This window comes from Condylura cristata, unplaced genomic scaffold, assembly GCF_000260355.1.
Source record: "Condylura cristata isolate star-nosed mole 26May11 unplaced genomic scaffold, ConCri1.0 scaffold00008, whole genome shotgun sequence".
Lineage (NCBI taxonomy): Eukaryota > Metazoa > Chordata > Mammalia > Eulipotyphla > Talpidae > Condylura > Condylura cristata.
Window position 1 is genome coordinate 17,906,813 of NW_004567109.1, and position 21,950 is coordinate 17,928,762.

General features: G+C 34.8%; 1 protein-coding gene across 1 annotated transcript in view; it reads left to right on the forward strand.

Moving 5' to 3' along the window:
- The window catches only part of ZMYM4 (zinc finger, MYM-type 4), a 104,263-nt gene that overhangs the window by 42,764 nt on the left and 39,549 nt on the right, over positions 1-21,950 (forward strand). Inside the window, exons 3-7 of the mRNA XM_004678778.2 lie at positions 10,231-10,752; positions 12,373-12,434; positions 12,788-12,958; positions 19,786-19,870; positions 20,099-20,354. Coding sequence (XP_004678835.1) covers positions 10,231-10,752; positions 12,373-12,434; positions 12,788-12,958; positions 19,786-19,870; positions 20,099-20,354 — 1,096 coding nt within the window. The remainder of the gene's footprint in view (positions 1-10,230; positions 10,753-12,372; positions 12,435-12,787; positions 12,959-19,785; positions 19,871-20,098; positions 20,355-21,950) is intronic.

Consider the following 21,950-nt stretch of genomic DNA (forward strand, 5'->3'; position numbering starts at 1 on the left):
CTCTTTGGGTGCAGTGGTTTATTATCTGCTGTTTGTTTATGACTTTCTCATGAAAAATTATGGTATGTTACTCCAGGTCTGGTTTGTGGGTCAGCTAAATCAGCATCACCTGGGAAAATATTAGAATTCAGATCCATGTGTATTACCCTTGACTTTAGGAACCAGCAAGTTCATTTGGAGATTCTAATGGCAGGTTATCTTTGAGAAGCATTGCTTTAACTTGTGACCCTCAAGCATTATTGTATATCAGAAACAAGAGTATCTAGAGATGCTTTGTATTTTTTATTTTAACTGAGATAAAATATAATGAAATAGTTTTTTTTGTGTACAGAAAAAATATATCAATCATTATATAAAATATTATATAATCATTGTATGCATTATATATAATACCATTATATAATGATTTGCTATGTACATATAAAATATATATAACATTATTATATAATACCATTATTTTATATATATAATAATCATTATGTATATATGCTGCAGAATATTTAATGTCCAACACTAGTTTTTTAAACTATGAAATACTACTGTCAAATATAAATTGAACATGACAACCTGTTTGCACACAAGTGCATGTGTGTGGTGTAACCTAAAGTTTCTTGTATTACATAAAGGAGGGAAAATCTTCTTTATCTGCAGGTTTCTTTCAGCTAGTCTAATAATTAAATCAGATTAATAATGGGGCAGATTAATAGAAAAGCAAATTAATTTTGTGAATAACCCATATATACATGAAAAATCTAGGTATAAGCAAAGCAAGTTTTATGATATCTTGAGCCAAGGAATGGGATGGCAATATAGGGCTTCAAGGAGGGGGAGGTAATTTCAAGATGTTTAGATCACATGTTTGGTAACTAGATATTCATCCTATCACACAGATGGGTCATAAAAAGTTACTTCTGGTAATAATTCTCTTATGTCTAAATCTAAATTCTTCTAACATAATTAAAAAAGAGGTTTAATTTTGTTTTTGAGTCTGCTGGGTCTTAGTTGTCTTCAATTCAAAATAATGTCAAATGTCAAAGTGGCAAATTTTGGGGAGATTTGTTCTGAAACTCTAATTAAGAGTGATGCATTTTTTTATTTTAACCTATTTAACAAAAAGCAACCAATAAAAACTGATCCTTCTCCTAATGGCCTGATGATAACCTGCGTTTTGAAAGACTGTTGTAATCTAGTTTTCCATTTTCAGGAAAAGTTTTTTGTTGGTTACTGTCCCTGTATTAGCTGAGAATCTTCTTCCACTTTGGATCATTAGTAAGAATTATCTTTCTTTCTGTTATTCTTGGTGTCTGCAGTGAATCAGAGCCTGTTATTAAGAGAGAGATACAGCTAGACTGGTTACTGAGGAGCATCTCTTGTTTCTGACAAATACACAAGATTTGGGTGTATTTGTCATGCTCAAGAAGAGCCAGTTTTCCCCAAACCTGTCTATTCTAGTAATACTTAGTATATGATTTTTTTTTTTAAAGATTTATTTATTTGCACATACAGAACTGGGGTACAGGCCAGAGGCTCAGGGGCGGTGAGAGGCTTCACCAGAGACAGAGTGGGGAGCAGAACAGGCAGATCTATGAAGTACACTGCTGAGGGGAGCAGCGGGCGGGCCAGGAGAGGTCTACCACGCCATGTGGTCACCTCCGGGGCAGGCGGGAATTGAACTCATGCGGAAGTGGCTTCATATTCTCAGTGCTGTGCTCCAACCCGCTGCGCCACCAGGGAGGGCCTAGTATATGATTTTAATTGTCACTTTTTACAATAATGAAATTTATATTGAAAAGCAGGTTACTGTTTTCTGTGAATAAATTGAATACTTTAGAAAGACATAGTAGACAAGTGATAACACTGAAGTGCAGGTATCTTTACTTTCTTCTTCCACTGTAGAAAAATAAAAATTGCAATCAGGAAGATTCCATTGTGGGTATGATTTATCCATGAAAGGATTGTAATTAGCATTTTCCTTCTTACTGTCTTGACTGATCATCACATGACTGGCTCCTGTGCCCTGACATATTTTAGGTAAAAGTAAATGTTTAAGATATGTTTATTTCACTTTTTGATTAATTATTGGGCAGCGTTCCTGCTGTGGTAGTTTAAAGAGGCTATTATTATTTTACTATTTTTTTTAAAGATTTATTTATTTATGCATACAGAACTGGGTATGCAGGGGCAGCGAGAGGATTCACCAGAGACTGAGTGGGTAGCAGAACAGGCAGATCAATGAAGTACACTGCTGAGGGGAGCAGCAGGTGGGTCAGGAGAGGTCTGCCCTGCTGTGTGGATCACCTCCGGGGCAGGGATCAAACTCATGCTGAAGTGGCTTTAGCTTAGTGCTGTGCTTTAACCTGCTGTGCCACCAGGGAGGGCCGAAGGCAGCTATTATTTAGGAAACTATTTCATTGAATAATGGCAAGTTAAGCTTTTATTTAACATGAACCAAGATTACCTCATTTTAAATGTTTTTTGTTGTTTTGCATTAGGGATTTTTCCTTTGCCTTGTTGTTCCTTTATATGTGGAGAAAAGCAACATTAAAGAACCATGACTTGTAAAGTTAAAATTATAATTGATGCTTCTTTCTGAAACTTGTGCTTTAATTAAATCCAAAAATATATGGGAGATTTAAGTAATATATTAGCAATGAAAGTAACAATCAGCCCTTTTACAATATTTATGTGGTAATAGTGTTCCTTGGTGGTTATACTCTAAGATGAAATGGTTTTTTGATATCTCTAGTAATACCAGTATGGCATCAAACAAGGACTAAGGAGTTCATAAAGTAAAAGTTGACTTTTGTGTGAGACCATGAAATTTGCTTTTATTATCAAAGATGTAAATTTTGTACTTACCCTTCTTAAAATAGTATTTTCCTTTTCCTTTTCTAGAATATAACAAACTGCTTGCACTTCACCTTTGTGTCCCTTTCATTCTTTCAAACTTTGTGCATGCATTCCCTGTTGCACAAACATTTTCCTTCAGAGGTCCTTATTCTCTTTATTGGCTCATTCCCATGAGCATTCTACCAAGAAAAAATATACCACCGGAAACAAAAATGTCAGAAAAAACTTTGATTCCAGATTTTAGTCTAGATTCTGCTAATTTTCTTTAATTTAGAGTAAAATTCCTCAAAAAATTATCTTTACTTTTAAGGTTCCTAAGTTCTCTCCTCTGAACCTTCCCATTCTAGCTTGTTTTATCATTTTCTATTGATAGTAGCTCCTGTCAAGCTCATTTTAGCCCTCAGTTGGCTTCTGAAGTGGAGGAGAGTCTTGTAGGACTTAACTTTTTTGTTGTTCTCACAGGTTTACTACAAGCCAGCAAAACAGTGGTAATAATGAACATGAAGAAAAGTGTTCAAATTTGGTATATATTTATATGTAAAGTTGGATATGAAAGAAGTTAAGGATAACAAAACATTGTCAGTTTTTGAGGTGGGAACACTAATGAAGTAACAGAAAGGAGTAGGCTGAATAGTTTGCATTTGGTCCTCTTTATTTTGAGAAACTTACTAAATCTTTAAGTAGATATATCAAGAAGAACACTGGATATATTAAAGAGAAGTTAAAGACACTCTTGGCAAGAAATGAGATAGAAATTTGGAACTCAACAGTGAAAAGATGGTATTAAAACTTGATGGGTCTAGATAAGGTCACCTAGTGAATAAGACAATCAGGAAAAGAGACCAAAATGGAGGAAAACTAAGGGAATAGCACAGAAGGTAAGAGAAGGAAATACTTTAGTGAGGAAGAAGTAACAAAACATGATGAATGCTGCTGAGATAACATCTTAAGATTGAGAAGTGATTATTAATAGTTATTAATAGAGATAAGAGGTTCTACCAACTCCTCCTTGGATTTGATTAATTTACTAGAGTGACTCATAAAACTGGAAAAAATTTTGCTTAATTAGATCATTGGTTTTCTATAAAAAATACAACCCGGGAACAGCCAAATGGAAGAAAGCCATAGGGGAAGGTATGGGGAAGGCATGGAATGGCCATGCTCCTTGCAGATGCATCACTGGTCCTGCACACTACCTGTTCACAAGACCACATCTCTCTGGATTCTGTCTTTAGTTTTTGAAGAGGCTCCTTTACATAGGCATGGCTGATGAAATCATGGGTCAGTGACAGTTGGTTCAACTGAGTCTGAAATTTCCAACTCATTACATGGTTGGTTCACCTGGCAACCAGCACCCATCGTTAGGTGCTTTCCAAAAGCCACCTGTTACACAAAAGAAGGTGCTTTTCTCATCTTTAGCACTTAGGAAATTCAGAGGACTTTAGGACCTCTGAGTTGGGGTGAAGAACAGATAACTTGGATTATGTATTACACTTTTTAAGATGTTTCCACTCACTCAATTCATGTAGATCTTGTTTTCCCTCAAATATCAGGCACACTCTTAGTATTTAAAAACCAGGAATCTTTTGAGAAATTTTTGCTTTTAAGTGTTTCATTAGCTACTACCATCCCCAAATCTAATGTAGTGCGTTTGTTCTGTAGATCTAGGTTCTGAGAAATAGGAACTGTTTCTTTTGTTTATGTGGGCCTTACTATTACAGGATAGCCCAGAGAGGACTTGGGCTGCCTGTCTGTGGGGCCTCACCCGTGTGCTCAAAATGTAATTTTCTGCAGGCACACACAGAAAGGGTAATAGGTTTATTATTAAAAAAGGGAAAGGAGACAACCCAGGGATAGAGAGAGGGATACAAAGTAGCTGTAATATTTTACCAGAAGAGAGAGGGATACAAAGTAGCTGGAATATTTTACCAGCATGGCTGACTTGGAGCTCTAGTCCCAAACAAATGCTGCTAACCCCAGTCACATAGTCTGAGAGCAGTTGCTCCAGAGAGAGAGAACCATTACCTCTCCCAAGTGACAGTTGGAAAATCACTTGCTATTTATACCCCAAAGTTCCAGCATGCCTGCTTAGCTCCACCCTTAGGTTCTTGCAGTTCTCTCCTTGGTACTGCTGGGAGTTGTAGTTTTCCAGTCACTGAAGTAAGGAGTGGAATCCAGAAAGCTGGACTAGGGGTGGAGTTCACAAGACTCTCCAGAGTTCTTTTAGGACATCCTTACCCCTAACATTAGGATGTGTATAATTTGGATCCAGTTAATTTACATTTATGTCTATATATGTGTATATATTTGTATGTATGCATGTGTAGCTAGTACCTCGCAGATTTCCTATTTTTTCTGTTTTTAAATTGCATTTATTGACGTTGTGTCAATTTCCAACATTGTATATGTTGCAGGAACATAGGTTCATGCCTCTACAAATGTATGTTCTCTTACTGCACCCACCATCAAAGAACCAATCTTCTATCATACTCCATTGAGCTGTTCTTATACCCTTTATTCACAGTCTCCCCCACCAGCCCTTAATCTCAGTTCTGCTGTTAGATTTCAAGGATTTGTTTAGGATTGTTCCTTTGCTCCTTTGTTTTTTTCATATTTTCCAAGAATGAACTCATTTGGCACTTGTCTTTCTCCTGTGACTTATTTTGTTTAAAGTAATCTCCTCCCACTCCATCAATGTTGTCTGCAAATGACAGGATTTTATCTTTGTTTTTCTTAATAGTTAAGTAATCCATTGTGTATAGGTACCACATCTTCAACCTGCTCATTTGTCATAGTGCATTTAGGTTAGTTCCCTAACTTGGCCATTATACTTGTACTTAGATTTTAATCTCAAGATTTTATGCAGCCTACAGATTGAATGTGTGTTAACTAGCAAAACTGCAAATTCAAATTTGGTGCTTTGTTAGAAGTTGCCATCTCTGGAAAAGCTTTAAGTTTTGAGTACCTTCTCAGATGTGGTGTGTATTTTTTAAAAAAGCTGTTTTCTTAATCCTTCTAAGTTCTTAGCTGAGGCAATTCTGTAACTAAAGGACAGATTAATAGGAGAAAAAAAAATTCCTACTGTGGTACTCTCATAAGGAGGTTCAAACAAATGACCACCATCGGCTGTTTTTATAACTTTCTGACAGAAAGCAGTAAATCTGGGAGAAATGATAGGGCAAAGAAGTTTTTGGGTTAGTGAGCTAAATAGAGATGATTTACACAAGCTAAATAATTCCTGCATCCCCGTGATAATAAAAGATGTCTCCTTTCCTTCTGATATAGGGGAAGTATCTGTTGTGACAAAGATTTATTTCAGGAAAAAAAAAAGTCCTGCTTTGGTTTTTTTTCAAACAATTTTTATTCAAAACAGTAAATTTGTCACTTTGACATTTTGGGGGGCAACCTGCCCAGGTACCATGAAAACAAGCGATGTGCTTCAAAACTGAAAGATACAAAAGTGTATGTTTGAAAAGTTAGTGTTTCTGTCTTCCAGCCTCTCAATTCCAATTCTGGTTCTTATAGAAAATCGGTGGGAAATATTTTTTAAACATAGACAATTGCATACACATAAAAATTTTAAAAATACAGCAGTGTTAACATTTTATCCACATGTCTACTACACATACATACATACAGCCTGCCTTCCTTGTATATTTTTTGTAATATTCAAAAGACTGTGGGAACTCAGAGGACTGCCTCATTCTTTTTAATAATTATCTGATATTTCATTGTTGGCATGTACTGTAATTTAGCAACACTGATGAAAAGGTAGGCATTTTACAATCTTGTGCTTTTCATAGCACTCGTGGGAGTTTATAAAATAAATTCTTAGAAGTTGATTTGCTTGTTCAAGAGGTTTATGTATTTAAAATATCATAAATAGTCCCTTGTTGCTGTGTATTAGGATTCTACTAGTTTATACTTCTACCAGTAGTATTTGACTACAGAGATTGGCAAACAAGTTTATGTTAAGAGTCAGATAGTATATATTTTAAGCTTTGTAGTCCACATATGGTCTATGTAGTTCTTCTTTGGCTATTTCAATGTATAGTATAGCTTCTTAGTGTTATCTAAACTTCTGTTTCACCAGCCTGCTGTGTGAATATGTTAATCTTATTGCATTATTAATTGTGCATCTGACAATGTTCTGTTTACTTTCCTGTAAAAAGTTTATTCCAATTCTTTGCTTTTATATATGTACTTGGTTTTTTGTATCTTCATTAAATTATTAAAATCTTTATCCACTGTGGAAATGTGACACCTTGCGATATAAAATGCAGTGAAATATTTTTAAACAGTTTATTTCTTAATTATTAGTTTGGTTTGTGTTTTCTTTAGGAAAATTTTTATCACATTTATTTTCTTATTCAATACATTGACTTTTTCTGAATTTAGTACCTTTAGATACTAACTTTAAGGTTAAAAATTCATTGTTTTCAAAGAAATTTTTACTTGTTTTCTAATGTTAATACTTTTTTTTACATCTAAACCTTAAATACATCTGGATTTTATTTTGGTAAGAGTTAGGGATGCAGTTTTCCAGGTGGCTCCAGTACCATAGTCTGAATTTAAATGCAGAGAATTGAAAGTTGCTTTGCAATATTACTTCTTAGTATCAACTTCTCTTGTACTATAGAATTTAGAACAGACTACTGACCGTATGAAAGGCAAACTCTTTTATTTATGATGTGCTAGGTGGATGAGTGTGTACTTTAATTATTGGGGGAGCTACTAAAGGAGTTCACAGGAGATGTGAATAATTTGGAATGATTTATGACTTAAAAAGACTTTAGAAAAATATTTGTTTGGCTCCTGTATTATTTAAGACTTGTAATCCAGTTAAGTCAATTTACACTAAAAAGGGGAATTTAACCTGGACTCTGAAATCTAGTAAATTATTTAAAGAACCAACTACATAAAGGGCTCATCCTCATCTAAGACTTTGGAATACATAAAAACAAGGCTGCTGGTGCCACTAGTAGTTTTAGTCTTTGCTTCACTTTATGTTTTTAAGTTAGTTTGCTCGTGGACCTATTAAATGTGGTTTGGAGATAGGGTTTATAAGAGTATGATTTCTTACTAGTTATCCATGTAGATTGAGTTACTACATTGTCAACAAGAAGAGATGTGGAGTGTTGATTTTTTTTCCCATTGGAGATGATGATTTTTTAAAAAAACATTCATACAGAACTGGGGTACAAGCCAGAGGTGCAGGGGCACCAGAGACAGAGTGGGGAGCAAAACAGATCAACGAGTACACTGTTGCGGGGAGCAGCGGGAGGGTCAGGAGAGGTCTGCTGTGCCATGTGGGTCACCTCCAGGGCTGGGGATCGAACTTGCACTGAAGCGGCTGTGGCTAGCTTGCAGTGCTGTGTCTTTGTTGTGCCACCAGATGATTTGAGAACTATTAAGTAGTACAGTCAACAGAATTTGTTCAGGGGGAAGAGAATTGGAGTGATTCTCTTTTCTGTCTTGTGCTAACTGCTGGTTTTATCATGCTGTTAACCAAGTGAAGAAAATATAAGAAAAATATGTTTGGGATGAGAACGTGATGAGGTTTTAGAGGTACTGAGTTCAAGATACTTAGGGGACCTTTGATGTAGACATCTAAATCTTGGAAGAAAGGTGTAAACTCAAGTGCTTAGGAAGTTATCAGCAAAATCTAAGCTGTGGTGGTGAATAAAATAGTTTGGGTGTGTAAAACGAAAAGAACTGGTATTTAGCACATGGACAGAGAAAAGGGAGTATGAAATATATAGACCAGTTAGGAAGGCAGGAAGAATACAGTATCAAAAGATCAAAAACATTTTTTTTTTATCCAGAAGGGGCATACCACTTAAGGATTGGAAATACCAAGTGGATGTGACCATTAGGAGGTAATTGATGATCTTAATGAGAGCAGTTCCAGTGGGAAGCTGGGAACCAGATTGCATTAGTTCAAAGGATTAACAATTGGGAGGTGAAATAGAAACAAACGAGTGTAGACTTTTTCTCCCTAGGAGTGTGTGTGGGGAAAGTAAATGTGGGCATTAGAGAGAAATACAGGGTTGGGGATTTGGGTTATTTTATACTTTTGGAATGGGAAAAACTTGAATATACAGTTCTGAACATTTAAATAGCTTTAAAATTTATTCTAACTTGGATAACTTTTGTTTATATTAAGTTAACATTGTAAATAAATAGAAATAGTGACTGCTGTAAGTATTTTTTTTTCATTTTTTAAAAATTTATTACAAAGTTTATTTTTACATCATTTTGCACATTTTTTTTTTTCCATCTCGATTGTAATCCCCACGGGTTTCCCATCACCAAATCACCCCTGTGCCACCACCCTAGTCCCGTGCATTTCCCTCCCTCCCCCCCTTTTTGATCCCATTCCCCACTCCACCCCCCCAGAATGTCTCTGGTATATGGTTGTTCATTATTTTTGTTATTTTCTCGCCTGGTCCATTATACTCCTGCTATGAGTGAAACCATCCGGTATTTTTCTTTCTCTTTCTGGCTTATCTCACTAAGCATGATCTTTTCCAGTTCCATCCAAGTTGCTGCAAAAGACATGTGTTTCTCTTTTTTTGGTTGCTGAGTAATATTCCATTGTATATATGTACCACATCTTTCTAATCCAGTCATCTACTTTTGGGCATTTGGGCTGCTTCCATGTTTTTCCAATTGTAAATAAAGCAGCAATAAACATGGGGGTACAAGTATCTTTTTCAATCAGTGTTTTTGTGTCTTTTGGGTAGATACCTAGGAGTGGGATTGCTGGGTCGTAGGGAAGCTCCATGTTTAGACTGCTGTAAGTATTTAATAGAGTTAGTGTAGAGAAATTGGGGCTTTTTAGACCAGAGACCTGGGTTTAATTTCAGCTATACATAATAATCTCTAAAATAATTACAACTGCCACTTTTGCATTCCCTTCTATATATCACTCACAGTGTTAGCATACCCTTATAAGTACCACTAATCCTCACCACAAGTTAATATCCAAGGTGAGTATTTAGTTGTTTTATACATAAGAAAAAAATGCCCCACCTGAGAGTTTACTTCTCAGGAACACACAGATTTGCAGTGATCTTGCTATTGTTCCAGCACAGATTTGTCTGATTCTGAAAGTGCTAGCCTTTTTTTCTAGATCACATTTCCTTCTCTTCTAACCTCAAATATTTTTTCTTAAGTTTTAGGTCCCTGTTTTCTTATTTGTCTGATAGGGATAGTCATATCTGTCACACCTTTAATGAGTGTTAATTGAGTACTGCTGTAACATTATTTTGTTTGAAAAGAAAAAAATATATATATTTGGTTAAATACCAGAAAGACCTTATAAGTGTGCTTATTTTTAGCACTATCATTTATCTAAACAGTATTTTACTTTTTAAGGTGGTGGTATCATGGATACAGAAATGTCTGAAGATATAGACCACAACTTAACTCCTACCCTTGACAGCATGTCTTATGGAATGCCGAATCAAACAGGATCTGAAAATTCATTGCTGGATGAAGATGATTATTTTTTGAACTCTGGGGATCTTGCAGGAATTCCAGTCGTTGGTAGTGACAATGAGGATGAACAGGATTTTAGTTCAAAGGACAATCTTGTTTCTTCAATTCATACTGATGATAGCTTGGAAGTAGAGAGAAGAGTCACACACCATGAATCAGACCATGAAAATGAAATACAGATTCAAAATAAGTTAAAAAAAGACTTTCCCAAACAGTTTGATCAGGTGTCTGTCTTTAAATCAATACGGAAAGATTTTAGTCTAGTAAGAGAAAACAGCAAAGAGACATTTTCTGGAAAGGAGAAAAATAGAGACATAACTTATGAATGTGAAAAACGGTTGGATAAACCACATAAAGAGTTGGATTCAAGGTTGAAAAGCAGTTTTTTTGATAAAGCAGGTAATAATTATTGGAATAGAGCTATAAACACAATAAATAACAAAGTACCAACAGAATACCTTTTATTCTTATGCTAAGCAAAATATGAACAGTTACATTTAAGTTTGTCATTTTTCTTTTATCCTTTTCTTTGTAGAGTGACTGAATTTCTCCCATAACTTTTGGTAATGATATAAATGGTTGAAAAAAGTTCTAAACTTCATTTCTCTCTCCCCTGGTTGCTATATTTTGATGAGGAGGTTACATTCTCAAATCACCTATTCATTTTCTTTGGTTGAACATTAGAACCTGAATTTGGATTTAACTTCTTTGTGCTGTAAGCACTAATTCAAACTGCTGCCCCAGCAATTAGTCCAAATTAGGGAGTTTTTCTTTTTGGTAATATTTGTCTTTTGTTATAGAAATTCTTGAGGCTCCTCTTCAGCTTCTTTGTGCAGGGTATTCTCTACTGTAGCTTCAGTTCCATTCTTGAATATATCTCCTATTTTCTTCTGTATCGTCCTTCCTTCTTGCTGTTTTCATTGCCTGCATGTCATTTTCTTTGTATATGTGCCTGTAAAAGTACTTAACACAGTAGTGCCTAACTCACAAACTTCTATTCTGTAGCCATCCCTAACCTTTCTAGATCAAGAATGAATTGTTTCTTTATATTTCCATAACACTGTTCATGCTTCATTATTTATAGTACTTACCAACACAGTATTATAGTTTTGTATTTGTTTTGCCTTAACTACCAGTGTAGGAGAGCCAGTTGTATCTTGTTCTTCTTTGTTTTCTTGGGCCCTACATGGGCACAGTGAAAAATAATGTTTTATAAATGTTCAGGAGGTGTGAAGGAAGGCAAGGTATATAGAGATCCTTATGTTCTTCTGGCAATGTTAGGAAAAATAAGGTACAAAGAACCAATCAGCATTGTTAAAAATAACAGTTTAAGTATCATGACCAGGCTGTACTTGGTATACTAAAATTTTTAATATATATTTTCAATTTTCCCATAGGGAATATTGAATATTTTGAGGGTCTTATCCTCAGGGAACATAATGTCTAGTAGCAGAAGAGTCAGGTTAAGTAATAGAAGTGTCAGTCACCAGTTGAACAGCATAAGATTTAATTTTTAATTAAAATAGTCTTAAGAGTTTGTCCTAAGACAGTACAAGAATTCTTTCAAATAACTGAAACAGTATGTTTTAGGGACTCTAGAAGAGGGTAGATTTTCAGGGGACAAAGGAAGGTTTTATAGAGGAGGGGTATATTTTTAATTGAGCTGAGTTTAGAAGTTAAACTTCTAGATGGGAGGGAACTGGAATGTTACAAGCAAAAATGGGAAAGAACAAATACAAGTTGTTTTCAGAGCATAGTAAATAAAGTTACCACTTTATTTAGGTTTGAACAAGGAAAAAATGTGAGGTGAGGCTAAATGTTAGCTGGGTCCAGATCGTTTACTTTGAGTGAAGCTAACTTTTGGGTGCTTTTTTTGGGGGGTGGGGGAAACCAGTTCACTTTATAAGCATCGTTGTTGGAAAAGAGAGGTGATTACCAAATGATAGCATTTTAGGTCACTCTTTATAAGATTTGTTATTCATATACATGTGTTTGTTTTGTTTTTTTTTCTTTCAATAGCTAATCAAGTTGAAGAAACATTACATACCCATTTACCACAAACCCCAGAAACAAACTTTAGGGTAAGTTTTCAGTGTGTATGTAGATTACTGTAAATGTGGCAAGTGTCAAAGTTTTCTTTATGTCACTTTCTAAAATGTACCTATATGTGTTAGGTAGAGTGCTGATTGTTTTCTTTTTTTAATTTACTTTGTTATTTGGGTAAGGACATCTTTGGAGATATTTTAAGAAGCGTCAGCTCTTAGAGTCTTTGTGTTGATATTTAGACATATATCACATTTGCTTTTAGGTATAGGTACTCTAATGACTGTCCGTACAGTTCTTCATTTCCAGTGAGCTTTTCTTTGGGTATTAAACCTGAAGAGGAATAATTTTTAAATTTGAATTTTTATTAATCCTTTATATTGTGTTTTAGGATTCCAGCTATCCATTTGCCAGTAAAGAATCCATTGGTTCGGAACTGGGAAATTCCTTTGCATCAAATATTAGAATTAAAGAAGAACCTTTGGATGATGAGTATGACAAAGCAATGGCACCACAGCAGGGACTACTAGACAAAATTAAAGATGAACCTGACAATGCTCAAGTAAACATTTCACCTTTTTTCCCCCCCTTCTTTTTGTTTCACCCCTGAGTTAGTCATTGAGAGGAAGTTCTTGATTAAGAAGTGTAGTTTTGTTGACAGGGTGAGGAGAGGCTCTTAATGAAGATTGAGATTATTTGAATTATCTTGTGAGGATAATGCTAAGGAATCAACAGGAATTAATGAATCTTCCTGCTTTTCATCCATTTTGTTTCTTAATGTCACCATTTGATTTCACTATGCATTTCCATGCAGGACTTAGGGAAAGTATGAATTGCCAAGGATTTAAGACTTACATAACAGACATGACTGAAGGTTTAATGGCACTTTATGCATTTATGGTGTGATTATGTTATAGTAAAATAATAAGCCTTTGGCACAGTTACTGCAAATGATGAACAGACTACTTATGGATTTAACTTTTTCAGGAGAGCTTAATAGTTGTTATCTTTGGAAGGGTTACTTCTTTGAAGTACCAGCTCAGAGAGTAAAATGTAAAGGAAGCTTTAATGGTGGTTCCAAGTTTGAGATCTATGAATATAAAGATATGGATAGAGTACTGCTCTTTCAAGGTTGTTCTGGAGGTAAAGGTCATAGAGATTTTATGACTGTGAATTTTGAAGTAAGTGAGATTGTCCACATAGTTAATGACATTGTAGTGGTTGTAACAGAAGGAAGATGTTTTATCAGCTGTATAATCACTCTGTGATACAGGAAAGAGACCAAGGAATGAATACGCAATACTAATTATTTGATGGTGGTCTGTGTTTTATGCAGGTGGCGTGAATTCAGAGGTAGAGGAGTGAAGAAAGCGTTAAGTTAGCTATTTCTCAAAAAAGACATTTGACCTGGAGAAAACCTTTGCCTTTTCTTATTTTTCTATTATAAGGAAATTGGGAATGTGAGGCTTCAGTGGAAGAGTTTTTTTCATTTGGTTGTTTCTTGAGCAGTGTTTCTCAGGCTCTGTATTATGAACATTTTAGGTCAGATAATGTTTTATTGTGGGGTGCTGTCCTATGTAATACAGGATTTTTAGCAGCATCCTTGTCCTCTACTAGATAACAGTGAGAACCCTCTTTATAACTCACTTGGTAACCCCTCCCCACACACACACCAATACACACACTTTCCAGACATTACCAAACCTGGGGAGAGAAATTGTTGGTAATTAAAAACCACTGTTTGAGATTTAAGAGGTGTAAGAACAGGTAATTTACAGATGTAGGTGATTTGTATGACTCACATTGATGCTCACTTAAGAATTCCATAGTGTTCAGTGGAAGGTAAAGGGTAGTGATGATAAAAGCTACAGGAATCCGATGCATATAGGTATAGAAATGGCAAAGATGACAGAGATAAGAAGTAATATGAAAATATTTGAATAGGAAGTAGATTGAAAGAATGTAAATAGAAACCAAATGAAATGGAGACCTTAGATATCTGAACTAGAGATAGGGCAGATCATGCCTATTTCTACGACACAGTGTGGATGTGGGGGAATCCGTAAGAAATCATAAGGCTGCAATGCAGCCAGGGTTCCAAAGATGTCTCTTCATCCCTGTACATGATTCGGTGACACTTTCCTAGGGATAGCTAAGATCAAATACATTGGAGGGAGACGGCATCATAGGGATTATTAGTATTACTGTTTTGAAAGTAATCAGAGGTTCCAATGGTTTCTGAACCTTTGTAGTTCACAGATACAAGCACAAATAGGAGAATACAAATAGGATTGAGCTGACAGGAGACAAAAACATGTTTTTCTATACTATTGAAATAATGTATTATAAAATGGTAAACATGAAGTTTCATCATGATTATGGGGAAGAGCTTCTCCTAAGGTTCATCACCAGATTGATTGGGCTTTTGAGAACCAAGCAGAAATGTGAGTGGGTTTTAGGATTAGGTCCAGGAGCATCCTTTATCTGGACCTCAACAAGTAAGCAGTGCTAACTAGTTTTTGAGTGGGTAAAGCTAGGTTTTTCCCTCCCTAATAAACTACACAAGTCCTATACTGTCAGATCTTTGATAATTCTTTCAGAATTCCTTCAGTTGAACTATAAATGTGTTGTTTTGATTTTCCTTACCCCTTCACCTCTCTCTTCATCCCCCTCCTCTTCTTCATTACCATGTTCTTTAAAGTATCTTCCCCCATAACTGTTAGAAAGTTGTATCAGTTGTGTTCCAGTACTGCATAATGCTTTATCAACATCCATTTTCCATAGACTAAAAAATGGTTCCGTTTCTAAATCAGTACACTTAATCCAGCTAATTACATACTGATATATTTGACAGTGTGGTCAGCTGTTAACTTTTGATAGTTAATTACTAAGGTTTTCTCAAAGTTTAATAAGTTAGTTTTAGATCATGGAACCTTGTCAAAACTTCTTTTTTCTCTTTGCTTGTAGTTTTGCTTTTAGCTTACACTTCCCAGTTCTCCCTTTTATATAGTTCATTTTGGTCCTAATTTCTTTACTTCCCCACATGGGAAATATATTAATGGATATGTATTTGTATATAAGTATATATACTTAACTACTTCTGTCCATTTCCTCTTAATTATTTCTTCTGTTAGGATTTTCTGGTTTGGTTATTTGTTATCTTCCTGCTTCTGTCACTGGCCTAACATCATTTGGCCTCCCAGTTTCATGTCTTCATTTAAATCCCATTGCGTGTTACTATAATATTTTCTATAGTATTTTTACAGCTATAGATGCCTTTATGTGTGTTATGTTGTTTTATCCTCCAAAAAGAATTGTAGATGAAATGAACTCTATCTGTAGATGCGAAACTGAGGTTCACAAAAAGTTAAGTTAGTCAAGTCCACTTGACTAGGAGAAAGCCAATCTGGAGCAATAATAATTTTAATCTACCAATATTCTGTAAGTAAAAGTTGTTTAAAAAGTGCCCACAGAATGTTTTAATATAGAAACTGTAAAAAGCCAGAGATTTCATTTTTTTCCTTTTCTTCAGGTTCTGAAAGAGTTACATTCAATAACTCTTAACATTAAAAACGTGTATGTGTGTGTGTGTGTGTGTGTCTTATAATAACAGAAGAAGTGTTAATTTATATTCTCGTTTAAGCAAATGGAATAGGGTGATATGGTGTATCCACCCCAGATGGAGTAGGTTCATTGTCAGTTGTCACAGATGAGAGGAGAATTTGGAGCCTTTGGTAAATTTCTCAGTTCTTTAATGCTCAGGTTAAGGGACCAAATACACAGGCAGGCAGACAGAGCAGTAGAGGCAGAACAACTAACTGCCTAGCCCCCTACTTGTTAAGGGCATAGTCATACAGTTATACAGTGTTGCAAATGCAAAGGCCATCTGTTGATTACCAGTAGTCTGGTAGAAAACAGCATCTCAAGATTCTATTTTCTGCTGTGTGGAAGGTGAAAATAGCCTGATTCACTCATTTGCCTTATAATTGGAAAAGCAAATTAAGTAATTATCACAACATAGTTTTGGAAAGTAGAATGTTGAGGCTTTATTTATATTTTTGCCATGTCAAGTTAACTTGCTTATCTGAGGTTTTAATTTCTACAATACTCTTGGGTCTCCTTGGTGGTGCGGGGGTTGAAGTCTCAGCACTATAAAGCTATCACAGTTATGAAGCTATGCTGCATGAGTTGGATTCGGGAACCCAGGGAGCTGAGGAGCTGACCCACATGGCATGGCAGACCTCTCCTGTCTTTTTGCCTGTTGCTCCCCTCAGCAGTGTATTTGAGCCAGTCTACCTGTTCTCCTCCCTACTCTGTCTCTGGTGAATCCTTTCACTCCCATCTCCTCCCCCTTGCCTCTGGCCTACACAGCAGTTCTTGTATGCATAAGTAAGTAAATTCTTTAAAAAAAAAAAGGAAACTTTCTTGAATTATGGGTCAGATCTTCTGTTATGGCAAACAAAGGGAAAGTAGAGATTATGGGTCAGATCTTCTGTTATGGCAAACAAAGGGAAAGTAGAGATACTGGTAAAGCATTTTGTTTTGACTATTTTTCTGTTTCTGAAAGCTGTGGGTCATTAGATTTTTCATTTTCAATGTACTTGTTTTTAATTTGTTATTAAATATTTTTAAAATTAGTCATTGTGAGGGAGATCCTAACTAAACATGATTTTGCCTTGAAGGTATTGGGTGTATAAGCAGCATATTCAAGATATTTACTTATTTTACTACATTTTATAAGTAATACATAATTGAGGCTTAAGAATTAGCTGTCACAGTGAGAAAGAGCTGACTGGGACCATTCATTATGCCAATGAATATTGTTTTTCCTGGAGTTTTCTGAGATTCAACAAGTATTTTTTTTATTCAGAACTTGCTGAAATATACTACATCACATAGGAATGTCAAGATGAAGACATTATTATGGTCTTTTGATACATATATTTCCCAGTAGGTCAAATAAGACTATGTAAATAGATAGGCATGGTGCCATAGCCATCTTCTATTGTTCACTGTGCTTTTCTTAACAATTGTATCTAAGCATGGTAAGGAAATACCTACTTCAGACCAATAACAATCATTTCATTGAAGTTTAAAATAAAATGATGGAAATCTTTTGTTAAGAATTACTAATAGAATACAAGTTACTCATGTCAGCGTTATTTTTTACCTTTTGTTGGATTTGGATCTAATGCATATTAATGAAACTAAAAGACAAAATCATTTAGAGGGAGAGTTAAAATAATCATTCGTTGGTGAGGATCTTAAAGAATTAATAGATATCATCAAAGTTCAGTGGAGTAGTTAGTTGAAATGTAGTTATTTAAAAGCTATTTCTGTAAATTATTTAATGGTGAAAAGATACTTCTGCCTATAATAACTAAAAAGTACTGTATCATTGAAAAGACTTTAATGTAAGTTATTAATTATTTTTAAGTTAAGACAGTTTTGATGAAAATAACAAGTTTTGAAGTGATGGATTGCCAAAAAGAGACAAATTCAAAAACAATTTGATGTGTTTACTAGTTGTTCAATGAAAGAAGGAAAATGACCATTGTACATTTAAGTAAATAAACTGTACATAAATAAAAGCAAGATTGGCAGATTAGCAATGGGCCAAATCCAGCTGCATCCAGTAATTTTTATGGTTTTTTTTTTCTGCGCTCTGTTTTTGTAAGTTAATGTACAAATATAAGTGTTCATATTGTTGGTGGGTACTTTTGCTCTGCCAGGGCAGAGTTAAGACATTTGTAGTAATATAACCAGTAAAGTAAAAATACTTACTGTCTGCTCCTTTGCAGATAAGGTTTGTTGATCTTTTTCAGTAAAGGAACAGTATTTTAAACAATGAAACTATTTTTTTAGTGTTCTATTATCTAAATAGAACTTTTTTAAAGATAGAAGGAATCACAAAGGTGTAACAATTGCAGATTTTTGAAATTAAAAACAGACTGTGGTACAGAAAAAAATTTAATTAGCAAATGTGGATATGTGGATGACATACTGCAGAGGGTTAATACTGTTTAATTATAATGTATTTTCTTTGTAAATGGATATGAAAAGCAGAATTATGAGTGGAAACAGTGGGGAAGACTTTTGAATGTCTTTCTCAAACTGTAGTATGAATATAGTTAAGCTTTAAAAACAAGTATGTCATTATGTATAAAGAACCTTTACTATGTACCTTTTTACCCAGTAATTCTACTTTAAGTATCCTTTCCTTACGAGATTATCCCAAATATGAGCCTGAGTATTCATAAGGACATTGTGTCATGGTCATGTCAAACATGTGGAAGCAGGTGGTCCGACACTGGATGTGGTTATTTAATATCAGTGCCATGCAGGGCCATTAAATTGGAACTTGAGGCCAATGAAAAACTCAGTAATACTGCTCCTGTATTTATCTACTTGAAGTTTTGATATTTTGTTGATCACGGTTTTTGCATTTTTTATTTTTAAAATATGGCATTAAAATACTATTTATTTTGATTTACTGAGACTTGATGGCTTAATTTTGTATCTGAGGCAGGTGTCTTGTCTCCCCAGTTTCATTACTGTGTAATTTGATATATTGACTAAGTACATATCAGTATTTCTCAAACCCTTGTAATGTACAATCACCTCTCGACATTACAAAGGGTATATTGGGAATGCTCAAGAATTCTAAGGATAAGAAATCTTGTGGGATTTTTGTGATGAACTAAAATGGAAGTTAAAATATATCACTTGGGGATCTTACAATGTAATAATATAAACAAATCTAAAATACGTTCCTTTAGAATTCTTACAATCCTTAGGGTAACCAAGATCAAGAATTCCTTAATGCCAATTGAAAAAAGTTATTTAGCCACTGGAGGTGATTTTGGAGTATTATGTAATAATATGCAATATGCAAATGTTCAGTTAAATCAAGTAATCAAAATATCATGAGTGGTATGTTAAGTATAATTGCAACCATGTAAAGAAATAAAATCTAAATATAAGAGGGGAAAAGACTGGAAAGAAATATACTAAAAAAATGATAGTGGTTGTTTTGGGGTGATGGAATATGATTAGATTTTTTCCCTTTGTTTCTGGTTATCTGCACCAGATAGTGAGTGTGTATTACTTTTATAATAAACAGTTTTAAAATACTGTCTAAGAATTTTCAAATATAATTTATAAATATGTGATATCACTACAGGCTAATTATACAAAATGACTTGGTACACGTATTATGCTCTGTTGTAATTGCTGTTTGCTTGCTGTTCTTTCTGATTAATGTTAATGTAGTAAACATTTTCCACTCCTATATAGCAGTGGTAAAATGTCTTCAGTGCCAAATTTATTTACATACACTGTATTTTTTATTTTCTCTACATATTTATTTACTTATTTTCTCTTTTAAAGGAGTATAGTCATGGCCAGCAGCAAAAAACTCAAGAAGGGGAACTGAAAATTAGTGCTGTATTTTCAGTCAGTGGCAGTCCTCTTGGTAAGAAACAGAACTGAATAAATGAATCATGTTTGTTTATTCTGACCAGTATGAATGAGAGGAAGTATTTGTAAAGTAAATGAAGCATTTTCTCTGCCCATTTAGAATAGCCTTAATTACATATTGTATATAATTAGTGTTGGTTTTCAAGACTAGTTTTAGGAGAGGGAAAAAAACCTTAAAATTTACGGTAAAAAGTAAAACATTTCTTTTTTCAATTTTTTAAAGCTCCACAGTTGACTACTGGCTTTCAGCCTTCACTGGCGTCATCTGGCATGAATAAAATGCTTCCTTCAGTTCCAGCCACAGCTGTTCGAGTTTCCTGTTCTGGTTGTAAAAAAATCCTCCAGAAGGGGCAAACTGCTTATCAGAGGAAAGGGTCTACTCAGCTCTTCTGCTCCACACTGTGCCTCACTGGATACACAGTCCCTCCTGCCCGCCCACCGCCTCCTCCCACTAAGAAAACTTGTTCAAGTTGTTCAAAGTATAACAGAACTCTAAATTATCTCCTTTGTTTCTTTTCTTTTAAGATAGTTTATTCTTATCTACCTATTGTATTTTTACATTTCCATGTTCTTTTTTTTTTTTTTTTAATGTTATTTATTACCAATGTGTTGTTGCTTAACTCATTTTTTCTGGATGCTTGTTACTTACTTTATTCTTAGCATTAAGTAAAGTGCCTTTTATTAACAGATGCTTTTAAAACTAACTATATCTGTTAGGGAAGATGTTTCATAAATCTATGAACTATACCATTTAAGGGTATTATATGATTATATTTTCTCTTGTAACTGTAGGCAATAGATATTTAAATCTAACCAGTATTTATCATGTAATTGGAATTTATTTAATACTTTTCTTCTCAATGTTAAGTAGGTTCCAGTGTACCTGTTATCTCTGAACTACCTCAGAAGTTCTGTTTCAGTATTTAAAACTATGAAAGTACTTAACAACAGCAGAAGTTTGACTGTTGGCCTTCAGGCCATTTTGATATATTTGAGTAACATGAATTATGTTGGCTAATTTTGAAGGTTATTGCTAGAAAACTTAGTAAATCAGAAAAAAACAGAAGACGAGTAATGCTCTTGTTTGAAGCACATTGGTTTCTTCTATTAAGCCTTTCAAACTTTTATTTATTAGTTTAGGTATTTGTTTTGACAGTCCCTTAAGTCAATACCACCCTTTCTGTGTCTGAAAGGGGAAAAGATGCTCCCTCTTCTAGTTTAAGGGGAAAAAACATACTTTAGTTAAGAGATTTTTAAAAGAAATTAGAATATAGTTAAGTTCTTTGGGATATTCTACACAATCTTTATGTCTCAAGGTTAAGTTATCAGAAATGGACTTTTTATGTATACTATTTGAATTATGAGAGGTGCTCTTAAAAATAGGTACCTAATGGTCATTCTGGTGGGGCGGGGCTAAAATCTCAGTGCTCTCAAGCTGTTGCCAGCCACTGCATCATGAGTTAAATCCATGGCCAGAAGCTGTACCCACATGGTGCAGCAGACCTCTCCTATCTTGCCTTCTACATCCCTCAGCAGTGTATTTCTGTAGATCTGCCTGTTTTGCTCCCCAGTCTATCTCTGATGAATCCTATCACATCCCACCTCCCACACACACACTTCTGGCCTATATCCCAGTTCTTGTATGCATAAGTAAGATAAAATAAATCTAAAAAAAATAGGTACTTAAATATGATATGGCTAATATCTATACTCTGGTATATTTATCATAAGATTCTAAGAATAAATTGACTGGTAAATTACAATTTGTATGTTTTTCTGTTTTCTACTGTATCATATGTAATTTCACAGAATTACTTTCCTTTATGCTTCTTTAATTTTTTTTTAAAAAAGATTAATTTATTTATGCATACAAGAGCTGGGGTATAGGCCAGAGGTACAGGGGTGGTGGTGGTGGTGAAGGACACTTCAGACACATTGGGGAATAGAACAAGTGGATCTACCAAAATATATTGCTGAGGGGAGCAGCAGGCGAGATAGAAGAGGGGTACTGCCCCATGTGTGTTAGCTCCCTGGCTGGGGATCAAACTCGTGCCTCAGTGGCCGTGCTGCAGTGG